Genomic DNA, 16,164 nt, shown 5'->3' with positions numbered 1-16,164 from the left:
ACTCTTGAAAATATAAAGGGTAAAATCTAGGGAGAGAACTATAGCTGTGTCCTTAAAAACAGATATTACAGACAAACTCAACTCTTGGCTCTGCCATTTCCTAGCTATTCTACATTTTACATGAAACATTTTACGTATCCTATTGAGTATGTTTCCTCTTCAGTAAAGTGCTGACACTCATACCTAACAGGGAGGAGAGTGTGAGAATTAAATAAAATAATGTATGTAAACATATAAGCCATGTAGTAAATGTTAATAAATGAAAGCTATTTTAATAAGTGAATATTTTCAGCAATGGAAAAATCAGTGTTTTTTTTTATGCTGGACAAAAGAAAAAGAGCTTATTATTAACTAAATCAGAACTTGTAGTAGTCCACCCCTTATCCACAGGGAGTACATTCTAAGACCCACAGTGGATTCCTGAAACTGCAGATAGCACCAAACCCTGTATATACTGTTTTTCTTCCTATACATACATATCTATGATAAAGTTTAATTTATAAATTAGGCACAGTAAGAAAATATCCAAATATCCAAATTTCCAGCATGACTCCTCTTGCGTTTTGGGCCATTAAAATATGGGTTACTTGAACACAAGCACTGTGACAGCTGAATTGTTACAGATAACTGACTAACAAGTGGGTAGCATATATAGTGGATACACTAAACAGGGGGATGATTCATGTCTTGAGTAGGATGGCATATTTCATCATGCTACTCAGAATGGCACATGATTTAAAACTTATTAATTATTTCTGGAAAGTTCCATTTAATATTTTCAGACTGAGGTTGACCATGGATAACTGAAACCAAGGAAAGTGAAATCACAGATAACAGGGGACTACTGTACTATAGATGAGGGAAAGTCTATAAGGTGAGATCCAGAAAATTTTAATAGCTTACCTGGGCCTAAAGGATCCAGAATTTTTGTTAAGTAACAAGGATTCCTGATATCTGGCCATTTTTCTACTAAACCAGCCTACCTTTCAAATGAGTCACTATAGTTTATTTTATGGTTTTTACTTTCTTTTGGATTATTTTCTTTTAAGTTCATATTAAATTTTCTAAATGAGTTTCCAGGTACGCATCACACTTTTAACTGAAACATACTGAAGATAATTTAAACAAACGCAATTATACTATATCATATAAATTAAACTGTGTATAAACTGGAAAGTGGTTGCACCTGTGTTTATAATTCTTATTTAATGAAACAATCAGTTAAATATTTTAATATAATATGAACATACTTCTAAGGCAATCAGTACATTTTAGGATTACGAGAAACCTGAAAATATAGGATATTCAGGAATCAAATTGCCCCTCTAAAAATTTATAAGAGAGAGGAAATCTGTGGTAAACCACAATCCTTTTATACAAAAGTGTATGAGCAAGTTCTTATCTATATTGAAATGATTTAAGAAGATGATTTTTCAGAATGAGTTTGGCAGAGGAATTTGGAATAGTTATCCTTAAAGGAATTCTGAAGAAATACAGAAAACTGAAGAAACACCTGTGAAATTCTTTAAATTTTAAAAATTGTGAAAAAAAATATGACAAAACTTCAGCTTTCATGTTGCAATAATATGATTGTAAGTTTCTTAAAACTGTCTTTAAAAATGAGGCATACCATATTTAATATTTTTTAAATGCCTTTGGAAATAGCTATTCTACATATTTCACAAGGATCTTATTAGGCAACCTAAGTATAACTGTCACAGTTCTAAAGTGGACTACAAATTTTATTTCTTTAAAGTATCACTAATGAACAATAAATGGTCATTTAGCTTTATATTTTTATAGAGAGGTTCCTGGAGATAACAATATAAGAAGCATAACCACAATTGAGATTTCAATAAAACCTACACACTTATGCTTTTTCACATCAAAAAAAGTAAGCTTATAAAACTTCCCTAGATAAACTTTCTCTATTCACTCACACTGCAAATAAAGGAACAATGAAATTTTCTCTTGATTGCTTTCATTATTACTTTTAAATTTCAATTCATTTCTTGCTGGCCAAATTTCTCTATTGTTATTGGAGTACACACACTTACAGCTCATGAGCAATGTGCTGTTTTTTAAATAAGCATCAAGGAGGCAAAACTACCTCTTGACACAGTAAACTTGCTCACCCCCAGATGCTTTGTTTTTTCTGAGATGTCAAGGGACGTTGGAACCTGGGATTTGTTTATGATCCCAGGAGTTTTCTACCACTGGGATGAGCTGCATATGTAATACGAGAATACAGGATTTCCTGAGTGATCTTCACTAAGGTATCCCATGAATAATTAACTAGTCAGATCAAAAATATTTCTTTTGAGATGATGATTCTACCCTTGGATAAAAAAGGCAAAAAAAATGGGTCATTTTTGATTGTTTGATTTTTCATTATTCCTGAAGAAAAAAGAAAAGTTGTTGGTATATATCATTTCTGACATAAAGGTTGCAAAGACGCAGTTCTTGAGACTGTAAAAGATACATTCGCTGAAGAGTGTTTTAGTCCATGTAATCCTTGCATTTTCTTTCCAATCTGCTCCCTCTGGGTGAATATATTTCTACTTCTCAATATCTTGGCAGCACAGGAAGCTTAGATATAATTGCTCCTATCAAATTCTAGATTTATCATTTTCTATACTACTATATATACAAGTATATTATTCACTTTCATTTCTGTTTGCTTGGACCTGGAGGGATATAGTACTGACATACCACTCTTTCATCCTTTTCCTAAATATTTTATATTCTTGCATTAAGAAAAGAGTTTTAGAATAGATACTGATATACAGAAATATATAGTCAAAATTAAATGCTGCAGCATCATGCAGGCAACACCTAATTCTTCCAAGGGTGGTGAGAATGTAAGACCCTGAAAAATTAAAATTAGCCAGTTTTTTAATACAATTTATGTGATTATTTTTATGTTTTCATAGAGACTATGTTGTCAATGCATGCAAAACAAAGGTTAATAGCTTTCCTTTTTACAAGAAAAGTACAGGAATATACTTACTGTAAGGGACACATTCATACTGCACTTCAAGGTATTTATAGGTTCCCGGACATGGGTCTGGAAAAACATCGGGACCTGCCACCACTGCACACTGGGTTCTGTTATTGCACCTGAAGTCAAAAGAGAAGAAAAGAAAAGAATAATAAGTTTCTACATAGTTAAATCATTATTAACACCAACACCAATTTTATTTTAGTTCCTAATTACACGATTTAAATAAGGTTTTGGTCAATTTAGGGTTTCAGACTTGTTAAGGAAATACCTATAGTATACCTAAAAAAAACCTAGACATTAAAAAATTCATTCAGTTTATTCATATTAACTAATTTAATATTTGATTGAACACAGCATGATTTTGAGGTAGCAGTTAAATAATGCTTAAGCAACATTAACTGGACCATAGGATATTCCCAACGTGAAGACAGGACGATTTGGTAGGAAAAACTCACTCTCTTATAAAAAAATAATTAAGAAAATAGAACCACAGAGCTTTAACTAGGCAGTAGTAAAATAAATTCACTGATTATCATATTATTTACTTTATAGGCAATGAACATATGGTGTTGAAATGCTTTTAGCCAAACCTAAAAAATAAAAACAGTAAAAATATTAAAATATATCTAAAAATTTAATTTACAGAAATTAATATAATAATAAACTAATCCCATAAGTAAAACCATTTTTAAGAATGGGAGTCGGGGGAAGACAGCGGAAGAGTAAGACGCGGAGATCACCTTGCTCCCCACAGATACACCAGAAATACATCTACACGTGGAACAACTCCTACAGAACACCTACTGAATGCTGGCAGAAGACCTCAGACCTCCCAAAAGGCAAGAAACTCCCCACGTACCTGGGTAAGGCAAAAGAAAAAAGAAACAACAGAGACAAAGAATAGGGACGGTACGTGCACCAGTGGGAGGGAGCCGTGAGGAGGAAAGGTTTCTACACACTAGGAAGCCCCTTCGCGGGCAGAGACTGTGGGTGGCACAGGGGGGAAGCTTCGGAGCGGTGGAGGAGAGCACAGCAACAGGGGTGCGGAGGGCAAAGACGGAAGATTCCCGCACAGAGGATCGGTGCCAACCGGCACTCACCAGCCCGAGAGGCTTGTCTGCTCACCGGCCGGGGCGGGCGGGTCTGGGAGCTGAGGCTCGGGCTTCGGTCGGAGCGCAGGGAGAGGACTGGGGTTGGCGGCGTGAACACAGCCTGAAGGGGTTAATGCACCACGGATAGCCGGGAGGGAGTCCGGGGAAAAGTCTGGACCTGCCAAAGAGGCAAGAGACTTTTTCTTCCCTCTTTGTTTCCTGGTTCGCAAGGAGAGGGGATTAAGAGAGCTGCTTAAAGGAGCTCCAGAGACGGGCACGAGCCGCAGCTATTAGTGCGGACCCCAGAGACGGGCATGAGACATTAAAGCTGCTGCTGCCGCCACCAAGAAGCCTGTGTGCGAGCACAGGTCACTATCCACACCTCCCTTCAGGAGAGCCTGTGCAGCCTTCCACTGCCAGGGTCCCGAGATCCAGGAACAACTTCCCCGGAACAACGCACGGCACGCCTCACGCTGGTGCAACGTCACGCCGGCCTCTCCTGCCGCACGCTCGCCCCGCAACGTGCCCCTCCCTCCCCCGGGCCTGAGTGAGCCAGAGCCCCTGAATCAGCGACTCCTTTAACCCTGTCCTGTCTGAGCTAAGAACAGACACACTCCGGCGACCTACATGCAGAGGCGGGGCCAAATACAAAGCTGAGCCCTGGGAGCTGTGCAAACAAAGAAGAGAAAGAGAAATCTCTCCCAGCAGCTCGGGAGCAGCGGATTAAAGCTACACAATCAACTTGATGTACCCTGCATCTGTGGAATACCTGAATAGACAACGAATCATCCCAAATTGAGGAGGTGGACTTTGAAAGCAAGATTTATTATTTTGAAACCATTTCCTCTTTTTGTGAGTGTGTATGTGTATGCTTCTGTGTGAGATTTTGTCTGTATAGCTTTGCTTTCACCATTTGTCCTAGGGTTCTATCCGTCTGGGTTTTATTTTTTTAATTTTTTTCTTAATAATTAATTTTAATAACTTTATTTTTTTTCTTTTGTCCTCTTTCTTTCTGTGTTTCTTTCTTTCTGTGTTTCTTTCTTTCTTTCTTTCTTTCTTTCTACTTTTTCTCCCTTTTATTCTGAGCCGTGTGGATAAAAGGCTCTTGATGCTGCAGCCAGGAGTCAGTGCTGTGCCTCTGAGGTGAGAGAGCCAACTTCAGGACACTGGTCCACAAGAGACCTCCCATCTCCATGTAATATCAAATGGCAAAAATCTCCCAGGGATCTCCATCTCAACACCAACACGCAGCTTCACTCAACAATCAGCAAGCTACAGTGCTGGACACCCTATGACAAACAACTAGCAAGACAGGAATACAACCCCACCCATTAGCAGAGAGGCTGCCTAAATCATAATAAGTCCACAGACACCCCAAAACACACAACCAGACGTGGACCTGCCCAGCAGAAAGACAAGATCCAGCCTCATCCACCAGAACACAGGCACTAGTCCCCTCCACCAGGAAGCCTACACAACCCACTGAACCAACTTTAGCCACTGGGGACAGACACCAAAAACAACGGGAACTATGAACCTGCAGCCTGAAAAAAGGAGACCCCAAACACAGTAAGATAAGCAAAATGAGAAGAGAGAAAAACACACAACACATGAAGGAGCAAGATAAAAACCCACCAGACCTAACAAATGAAGAGGAAATAGGCAGTCTACCTGAAAAAGAATTCAGAATAATGATAGTAAAGATGATCCAAAATCTTAGAAATAGAATAGAGAAAATGCAAGAAAAAGTTAACAAGGACCTAGAAGAACTAAAGGTGAAACAAGCAATGACGAACAACACAATAAATGAAATTAAAAATACTCTAGAAGGGATCAATAGCAGAATAACTGAGGCAGAAGAACGGATAAGTGACCTGGAAGATAAAAGAGTGGAAATAACTACTGAAGAGCAGAACAAAGAAAAAAGAATGAAAAGAACTGAGGACAATATCAGAGACCTCTGGGACAACATTAAACGTACCAACATTCAAATTATAGGGGTTCCAGAAGAAGAAGAGAAAAAGAAAGGGACTGAGAAAATATTTGAAGAGATTATAGTTGAAAACTTCCTTAATATGGGAAAGGAAATAGTTAATCAAGTCCAGGAAGCACAGAGTCCCATACAGGGTAAATCCAAGGAGAAACATGCCAAGACACATATTAATGAAACTGTCAAAAATTAAATACAAACAAAACATATTAAAAGCAGCAAGGGAAAAATAACACACAAGGGAATCCCCATAAGGTTAACAGCTGATCTTTCAGCAGAAACTCTGCAAGCCAGAAGGGACTGGCAGAACAGATTTAAAGTGATGAAGGAGAAAAACCTACAACCAAGATTACTCTACCCAGCAACGGTCTCATTCAGATTTGATGGAGAAATTAAAAGCTTTACAGACAAGCAAAAGCTGAGAGAGTTCAGCACCACCAAACCAGCTTTACAACAAATGCTAAAGGACCTTCTCTAGGCAAGAAACACAAGAGAAGGAAAAGACCTACAATAACAAACCCAAAACAATTAAGAAAATGGGAATAGGAACATACATATTGATAATTACCTTAAATGTAAATGGATTAAATGCTCCCACCAAAAGACACAGACTGGCTGAATGGATACAAAAACAAGACCCATATATATGCTGTCTACAAGAGACCCACTTCAGACCTAGAGATACATACAGACTGAAAGTGAGGGGATGGAAAAAGATATTCCATGCAAATGGAAACCAAAAGAAAGCTGGAGTAGCAATTCTCATATCAGACAAAATAGACTTTAAAATGAAGACTATTACAAGACACAAAGAAGGACACTACATAATGATCAAGGGATCGAACCTAGAAGAAGATAGAACAATTGTAAATATTTATGCACCCAACATAGGAGCACCTCAATACATAAGGCAAATACTAACAGCCATAAAAGGGGAAATCGACAGTCACACATTCATAGTAGGGGACTTTAGCACCCCACTTTCACCAATGGATAGATCATCCAAAATGAAAATAAATAAGGAAACACAAGCTTTAAATGATACATTAAACAAGATAGACTTAATTGATATTTATAGGACATTCCATCCAAAAACAACAGAATACACATTTTTCTCAAGTGCTCCTGGAACATTCTCCAGGAGAGATCATATCTTGGGTCACAAATCAAGCCTTGGTAAATATAAGAAAATTGAAATTGTATCAAGTATCTTTTCCGACCACATGCTATGAGACTAGATATCAATTACAGGAAAAGATCTTTGAAAAATACAAACACATGGAGGCTAAACAATACACTACTTAATAACGAAGTGATCACTGAAGAAATCAAAGAGGAAATCAAAAAATACCTAGAAACAAATGACAATGGAGACAGGATGACCCAAAACCTATGGGATGCAGCAAAAGGAGTTCTAAGAGGGAAGTTTATAGCAATACAATCCTACCTTAAGAAACAGGAAACATCTGGAATAAACAACCTAACCTTGCACCTAAAGCAATTAGAGAAAGAAGAACAACAACAACAAAAAAAAAACAAAAACCCAAAGTTAGCAGAAGGAAAGAAATCATAAAGATCAGATCAGAAATAAATGAAAAAGAAATGAAGGAAACGATAGCAAAGATCAATACAACTAAAAGCTGGTTCTTTGAGAAGATAAACAAATTTGATAAACCATTAGCCAGACTCATCAAGAAAAAAAGGGAGAAGACTCAAATCAATAGAATTAGAAATGAAAAAGGAGAAGTAACAACTGACACTGCAGAAATACAAAAGATCATGATAGTTTACTACAAGCAACTCTATGCCAATAAAATGGACAACCTGGAAGAAATGGACAAATTCTTAGAAATGCACAACCTGCCAAGACTGAATCAGGAAGAAATAGAAAATATGAACAGACCAATCACAGGCACTGAAATTGAAACTGTGATAAAAAATCTTCCAACAAACAAAAGCCCAGATGTCTTCACAGGTGAATTCTATCAAACATTTAGAGAAGAGCTAACACCTATCCTTCTCAAACTCTTCCAAAGGAATATCAACACAGGGAGATCAACTTGGTGCTTTGTGACCACCTAGAGTGGTGGTATAGGGAAGGTGGGAGGGAGGGAGATGCAAGAGGAAAGAGATATGGGGACATGTGTATATGTATAACTGATTCACTTTGTTATAAAGCAGAAACTAACACACCATTGTAAAGAAATTATAGTCCAATAAAGATGTAAAAAAAAAAAAAAGAAGAAAATAAAGAATGGACTCCTGTTCCTCATGTACAGCCAAATAACGACACTAACCTTACAGATTTCTATTCACAAATGCCAATATCCTATACTTTAAAATAACTTTAAACCTCCAAAGAGAATAATCAGACATCACTATTGAAACAGAAACACAAACTAGGCATATTTTTTGGCAATTGGGCTAAACAGATCTGGGTTAGCTGATTCACTCATGGGTAAATAAATATACATATAATGAAATTGATTCCTACTCTGAAAAAGACACTCAAGGTCAGAGTGGCCTCGTTACAGTAAATTTTACTCCGAAACTTTCTAGACCCAATAGAGTTCCTCCCTTCCTTCCTTCCTTCCTTCTTTCCTTCCTTTCTTTCTTTCCTTCCTTTCTTAAAAAGATGCTTCCTTTTTTGATATGACCAATACCTCTGAATCCTTGCTAGGCTACTAGTTGGATAAAGAGCATTTAGGGCAGAACTCATTTTGATTTAGAGTGAAAATTTTTTGAGTTTACTCAAGGCTATCATTTGCCAGGCTTACTGAGGATTTTATTTAGTCCCTAAATTAAAATTGATTCATTAGTAAATGTCTTAAACTGAAAAATACATTTCGTGTTATCAGTGAAAGATTAATAAAAGCCAATATTCCATTCTCATCAGTCAGTTTAGCATAACAGCTAATCCTGAGGGTTAACATGTTCTAAAGTTCTCTTGTGTAGATTTAGTGTCTAAAGATGATTATCAGACAATTGTATAATAACATTAATGTAAATGTGGCTGTCCTCAACATGCATTACAAATAGGTAGTGCAAATATTTTAGTGTACTGACACTTTTTAAAAATAGCGGTACTTTCCTGTTACATAGAAAACCCTTTAGAGGAAGCTGTCTCAAGTTAAAAGACATGTTTTTGCAGTTAAAGCAATACAGTTTTCACAACACGCCTTGAAAAAATAAACTCATAAATCTATCTCAGGATTTTATACAATGAGCAGCTGTATAAACTCAGTTATATCCATAATTGTTACAGAAACAATCAGCTATTATCAGAAATGTAGTCAAAGTAGAAATAATGAAAAACGAAAGTATACATGATAAAATTTGATGATATTTAAATATTCTGTAAATATAATATTATTGCTGATCTCAAATAATTAAATTATAATGTTTAAAATAAATATATATATATATATACATATTATATATATTATGTTTTTTCTCTTGGTCTACTGTTGATTTACTGCCTACTATCATCCTTTTTTTCTAATTACTACAGCTCTTATAATAATAAAATTAATTTACAATCTGTGTGTATTCTTATAATTTTCAGATGTAAATGGGCAATTACAAATCTTTTATTATTTAAACAATCAATGTTTGATATCAACAAACCAAATTACTAGTCATTTTTGAGTAGGGCATAAAGGTTAAAATTTACAATTATGGAAGTGTTTGTTTCACAGAAAATTGTCTTGAATCAAAAGAATTTCACATGGTTATATATGTATAGATCAGATATTAAAATATAATATGGACATTAGACACATCCATCCATCCATCTAGTTATCTACACATGTGAACTGATCATTTGCATATTATATACTATTTAATTTACAAAAATACTAATTATTTATGTATATGTATAAAAACTGAAATAAGCGACATTTGTTATGAACATTAGACACTGTAATGAGTCCCAAATATCTTACTTAATGTTAACCAAAGAAGAATCAAGAAAGCCTTCTACCTGATGAGATAGTGTATGTGAAGAGGTATATAAACCAACACATTCTACACAAATAATATACTGCAGTCATTGTTATCATTGTTCTGTAGAAAACAATTCTTTACAGCATTTACTTTTCAAAATAATTTATATTCTATTATGATTTCTATACCAAATGCTTTTTATAAATTAAGATACTGAAAAATCAAAACGTAGGTAACATCTGGAATATTATTTTTGTAAAGATACAATACTGATTGTTTAAAGACTAGCTACATTTCAAAAACAGGAGTTTAAAAGTCTTTCTTTCTTTTTTATGATTTCAGTCACTGTGAGTCAAAATTAAATTAACCTTAATATTAGATTAAAGATTATTGATCAATTTACACCAGTAAGAGTACTTTTATAATTATATCAAAGTCATCAAAAGTAAATTCATCCTAAATACTATTGATGATAAAAGGGAAATAAAATAATTGAATGTTCCAATATGCTTTACACTCAGATTTTTCTTTATATTTACTTTTAATTTAAATATAAAAAATGATTTTCAGTAACCCTGATATTAAGGATATTCTTAAAACCCATAGTAAAGGATGAGAAAAGACTACAATGATATGATCAAATGTATCCTAATCTACTAATAACCACAGAAAAAATTGCCATAATCTTATAAAACCATTAAGGCTTCAACTTTTGATAAAAGTTTCAATATTTTTTCATCGGAAAATTTATGCAATAAAATTTTTCTACCCCAACAATAGACAATTTTCAAATAAAGTATTTGATAAAAAAAAAAAGCAGATGACAATAACAAATACCAGATAGAATTCTGAAAGGAATCTCTTGGAGTTTCAATTTTTACATATATAACATGGAGGTCAGTTATTTTACTACCTCACAGAGTTGACGTGCTTATAAAAATGCATTAAAAATTTGTAAAGTATCACATAAATGCACACGGTATACTATTTGTTGCTGTAACTATCCACATTGCTATCATTATTAACATCAGTCATTTGCTTTGTGATGGATTAATAACACTTCATTCCATATAGACTGAGTCTTTTGAGAGAAACCTACAACATAGAAGAAGTGACACACAGACAAGCACATAGATGCTTTGAACTGAGAGTAGAAACAGGAAAAAACAGATTCATGTTTTTTTTAAAAAAGAAAGTCAAATAAATTAGTTGTATGCAAAGTACATTATCCAGGATACCATAAATTTGAAATTTATACTAATGCTTTAAACTTATCAAACATGTTCACATATATCCTACTTGTCACTTCTTTTTGAGATGAATGTTACTAGTACCAATTTCACAGAGGAGGGAATAGGTATGATGATGTTGAATAACTTTTCAGACTCTCAGTAATCAAATAATAGTCACTGGACTCCAGAACAGTGACCTGAAAACCACTATCCTATTGTCTCCTGAGTGTGTGAGTCATACATCTCATGGTCACTATGGGAAACTAATTTAATTCACTCTTTTTTTTTTTTTTTTTGGTGGTATGCGGGCCTCTCACTGCTGTGGCCTCTCCCGTTGCGGAGCACAGGCTCCGGGCGCGCAGGCTCAGTGGCCTTGGCTCACGGACCCAGCCGCTCTGTGGCATGTGGGATCTTCCCGGACCGGGGTACGAACCCGTGTCCTCTGCATCGGCAGGTGGACTCTCAACCACTGCGCCACCAGGGAAGCCCTAATTGACTCTTATATGTTGTCAGCAGTACTATGATGATCCGATGAGGTAAAGATCAGCTGTGAAATATCTAACTGGCCCAGGATTCATTCAGTTGTGGTGTGAATCAGGCATTCCAAGGAAGCTCTGAATTTAAATTAACAATACAAAACCAGGCCCTCTCAGTTCAAATTGGAATGCAGCAATCAGAAAGATCAATCTCTGAACATAAGGTGGAAGGAGTAATAAGATAAATGAGTATTTCTTTATATATAGACTATTCCAAAGAAAAAAGGAAACACAAAAACATGCCATTTTCATTCAACCCACATTCAAAGCTCCATCTTAAGTATATTTGCCATCTATTGATAAAGTTTATTTAATAAATATTATGTAATATGTTGAATGCTATTGGTTATTAGCACTAATTTTAAAGTAGTATTGCTTAACTTAAAAAGAAGTCTTATGATGACTGCCAGGGAAGATAAACATAATTACAGGATTAGAAATTAGATACAGAATTATTTGATGCTAACTTATTCATTCCAATATGATTCATAGCAGTATAAGAACAAAATTGGTTAAGAACGATAATGAAAAAGTCACCTCTGGGGCAAAGAAGTTCCTTTATTTGCCACAACGTACTGCAGTTTATAATAAAAATGATATTGCTAGGTTTATGCACATATCATCTATTCAGTAAGTTCTTATTATATATAAAATAAATGAACCAACCTCTTTTCTGCTAAATTTAGGAAAGTGATGTTTGTTTTAACGTCCATACCTAGATAAAAAGTAGCAGCCCATTTTCTCCCGTTTAGTTACAACAAATTTATAGACGAAGCATATAAAATGAATCTTAAGTATAACTATGTTTTAAAACATTCTTACATAAGAGACATATAAGGATTGTATTGGTTGGTTCCATAGCTCTAGTAATCTAATATGGTACAATTAAAATAATTTAAATAAAATATTGTTGTATTTCTCTACTAGGAGGGTAATTCATAGGGCTCTCCCTTAAAAAATCCAATTACATATTCTTATTATGCTCTTAAATCAGTGTGTACAAAAAAGCCAATCCTACGAATGCTCAGAAACGTCTCTATTAATGCTTCATATATAAAACTCCATTTAAAATAATTCGAATAACAAGATATGATGGCATAAAAAAACATCCTTTGTGGGTGTCTCTTTGTTAGCAAAATTAGTCATATGAATTTATATTAGTATTTATCAAATGACTGATGAAGAAATACATACACTGTGTATACTCAAGTAATTCACAGCATCTAAAATATGGCAAATCAGTGTCTAAATCATATAAGAATAAGGCATTATGTTCCAAGAGAAAAATGTTTTAAAGATAACTATTCATGCAAAACCCAAGGTACTACCATCATGACACATTAGTATTTAAAATCTAAAAATGATTCTCAAGATTGCTGTGACTATTCAGGGTCTTTTGTGTCTCTATACAAATTTTAAGATATTTTATTCTGGTTCTGTGAAAAATGCCATTGGTAATTTGATAGGGATTGCATTGAATCTGTAGATTTCCTTGGGTAGTATAGTCATTTTGACAATATGGGTTCTTCCAATCCAAGAACATGGTATCTCTTTCCATCTGTTTGTGTCATCTTTAATTTCTTTCATCAGCGTCTTACAGTTTTCAGAGTACAGGTTTTTGTCACATTAGGTAGGTTTATTCCTAGGTATTTTATTCTTTTAGATGAGATTGTGTTTCTTGAATTTTTCTTTCGGATCTTTCATCGTTAGTGTATAGAAATGCAACAGATTTCTGCGTATTAATTTTGTAACCTGCAACTTTACCAAATTCATTGATGAGCTCTAGTAGTTTTCTGGTAACATCTTTAGGATTTTCTATGTGCAGTATCATGTCATCTGTATACAGTGACAGTTTAACTTCTTCTTTTCCAATGTGGATTCCTTTTATTTATTTTCCTTCTCTGACTGGCGTAGCTTATTCAACAAAATATTTTTTTGGAACAAAATATTCAACAAAACTATGTTGAATAAAAGTGGCAAGAGTGGACATCCTTGTCTTGTTCCTGATCTTAGAGGAAGTACTTTCAGCTTTTCACCACTGAGTATGATGTTAGCTGTAGGTTTGTCGTATATGGCCTTTACTATGTTGAGGTATGTTCTCTCTATGCCCACTTTCTGGAGAGTTTTTATCATAAATAGGTGTTGATTTCTGTCAAAAGCTTTTTCTGCATCTATTGAGATGATCATATTGTTTTTATTCTTCAATTTGTTGATGTGGGGTATCACACTGATTGATACTGAAAAATCCCTGCATCACACTGATTGATACTGAAAAATCCCTGCATCCCTGGGATAAATCACACTTGATCATGGTGTATGATCCTTTTAATGTATTATTCGATTTGGTTTGCTGGTATTTTGTTGAGGATTTTTGTGTCTATGTTCATCAGTGATATTGGCCTGTAATTTTCTTTTTTTTTTTTTTTTGGTATCTTTGTCTGGTTTTGGTATCAGGGTGGCCTCATAGAATGTGTTGGGAAGTGTTCCTTCCTCTGCAATTTTCCTGGAACAGTCTCAGAAGGATAGGTGTTAGTTCTTCTCTAAATGTTTGATAGAATTTGCCTGTGAAGCCATCTGGTCCTTTAAGTAATCAGGGTAACTAGGAGTTTTTAATTCTCAGGTTAGAATGTAGCAATATAAAAAAACCCCATAAATTCATATGTTAATATCAAGAGTATTTTGCTCAACGTCCATAAACAGAACAGAACAACTCTCTTTTCCTCAAGACAGTACTTTCCCTATGTGCCACTGCCTGTCGCTCTGAGACCTGCAAATACGTCATTCATTTTGGATTTGCCTGGGAAGAATAAGGCAAATATCTCATGGTGAATATGAATATATATATATATATATATATATATATATATAAAATAAAGGAATCATGTAGATCTCAACTAGTAAGAGAACTAAATGGTCAGAAAAAACGTAATCAATCATCATCATAAATATTAAAAATATTCTCTAATTCTTATATTGTATATCAACACCTAGCATTCACACAGGAATTTGCCAATGTTGTCCACATACATTTTAAGTGGCAAGTTAAGAAGAGTAACAGAAGTGATAAGGCCCTTGTTTGATGTTTTTATTTTTGAGAACATTGATTCTAAATCATAAACTAAAAATATAGTAAGATCTTACAGAACACATCGTGACAATGTATTTAAACCAAGTTCTATGATTCACAAGGTGATTCTTTAGCCTCAAGTCTTTCATTTTCTATATTCTTTTATATTTCATTTCACAAACATTCTTTACATTAGAAAAATGTGATGTGACACAAGCAAGTGAAAACATGACCAAAATGATGAGTGGGGAGAACCATAGAAACTAGGATACTATGTTAGTTTTCTTATTGCTTCTGGAACAAATGATCACAAACTTAGTGGCTTAAAACAATGCAAATCTATTCTCTTATAGGTCTGGAGGTAGAAGTCCAAAATGAGTCTTCTATGGCTAAGACAAAGGTGTTAGCAGAGTTTGTCCCACATGGAGGCTGCGAGGAGAATCTGTTTTCTTGCCTTTTATCAGTTTCTAGTGGCTGTGCCCTCATTTGTTGGCTTGTGACCACCCACCACATCATCTTTTTTCACCCTGATTCTGACATGGCACTGTCTTCTTCCTTCTTTGCCCTTCTTGCTTCCCTCTCATAAGGACCCTTGTGATCACATTTAAGGCTCACCTCCATAATCCAGGATAATGTGCCCACCTCAAGAACCTTAACATCGTCACATAAGTCAAGTTCTTTTAGCCATATAAAGTACAATTCACAGATTATGGGGATAAGGATGCCAATATCATTGGGAGGTCATTATTCGGCCCACCACAAGTGCTTAAGCAAAAAGACATATTGAGACTGTCTCCTGATGTGGTCACTTTGTAGAAGTCTTACATGGGAAGATGCATATCATTACAGTGGAACATGGCTAAGGTGTTTAATGTCTCCCTAATATACAGTTTTATTTATTAAAAGGATGCATAGGCCTCCACTTACATACACTATCTTTTAGTACAAACAAATGGTTTGATTATAGTTTGGCTAAAAGACATCATATTATATGTTTGTTTTGTTGGATCACAATGGAATTTTCAGTGCATAAAGCTTATTGTGATAGATATGAGAAACTGAGCTAGATTTGCCTGACCCATATAGGTTACTTCTAGAGCATTTTACAGAAATTGGGTCATTGTTTCAACTTGGAACTTCATAAAGTTTAAAATATCAAACATAAAACCTCATAAAATGTGAAATATCAAACATTAAGAAATTATTAATGAAACCCAACTGACTCATGTTAAACTGAATTCATGTTTCAGTGTCATTACACCTTTCTATGAATAAATAAAAGGTGACTATTTCACATTT

The 16,164-nt window shown here is 34.8% G+C and overlaps 1 protein-coding gene across 33 annotated transcripts in view; it reads right to left on the bottom strand.

Moving 5' to 3' along the window:
- The window catches only part of ADGRL3 (adhesion G protein-coupled receptor L3), a gene marked incomplete at both ends in the record, with an annotated part of 582,832 nt that overhangs the window by 390,175 nt on the left and 176,493 nt on the right, over window positions 1-16,164 (bottom strand). For 32 of the 33 annotated variants that reach the window (XM_079704517.1, XM_079704528.1, XM_079704539.1 and 29 more), the window contains one exon: window positions 3,011-3,120. The exons of the other annotated variant lie outside the window; for it this stretch is intronic. In XM_079704517.1, the coding sequence (XP_079560643.1) occupies window positions 3,011-3,120 (110 nt within the window). The remainder of the gene's footprint in view (window positions 1-3,010; window positions 3,121-16,164) is intronic. 33 annotated transcript variants of the gene reach the window in all.

Source organism: Hyperoodon ampullatus, assembly GCF_949752795.1.
Source record: "Hyperoodon ampullatus genome assembly, chromosome: 1".
NCBI lineage: Eukaryota > Metazoa > Chordata > Mammalia > Artiodactyla > Ziphiidae > Hyperoodon > Hyperoodon ampullatus.
This window is presented reverse-complemented; position numbering and strand designations above follow the sequence as displayed.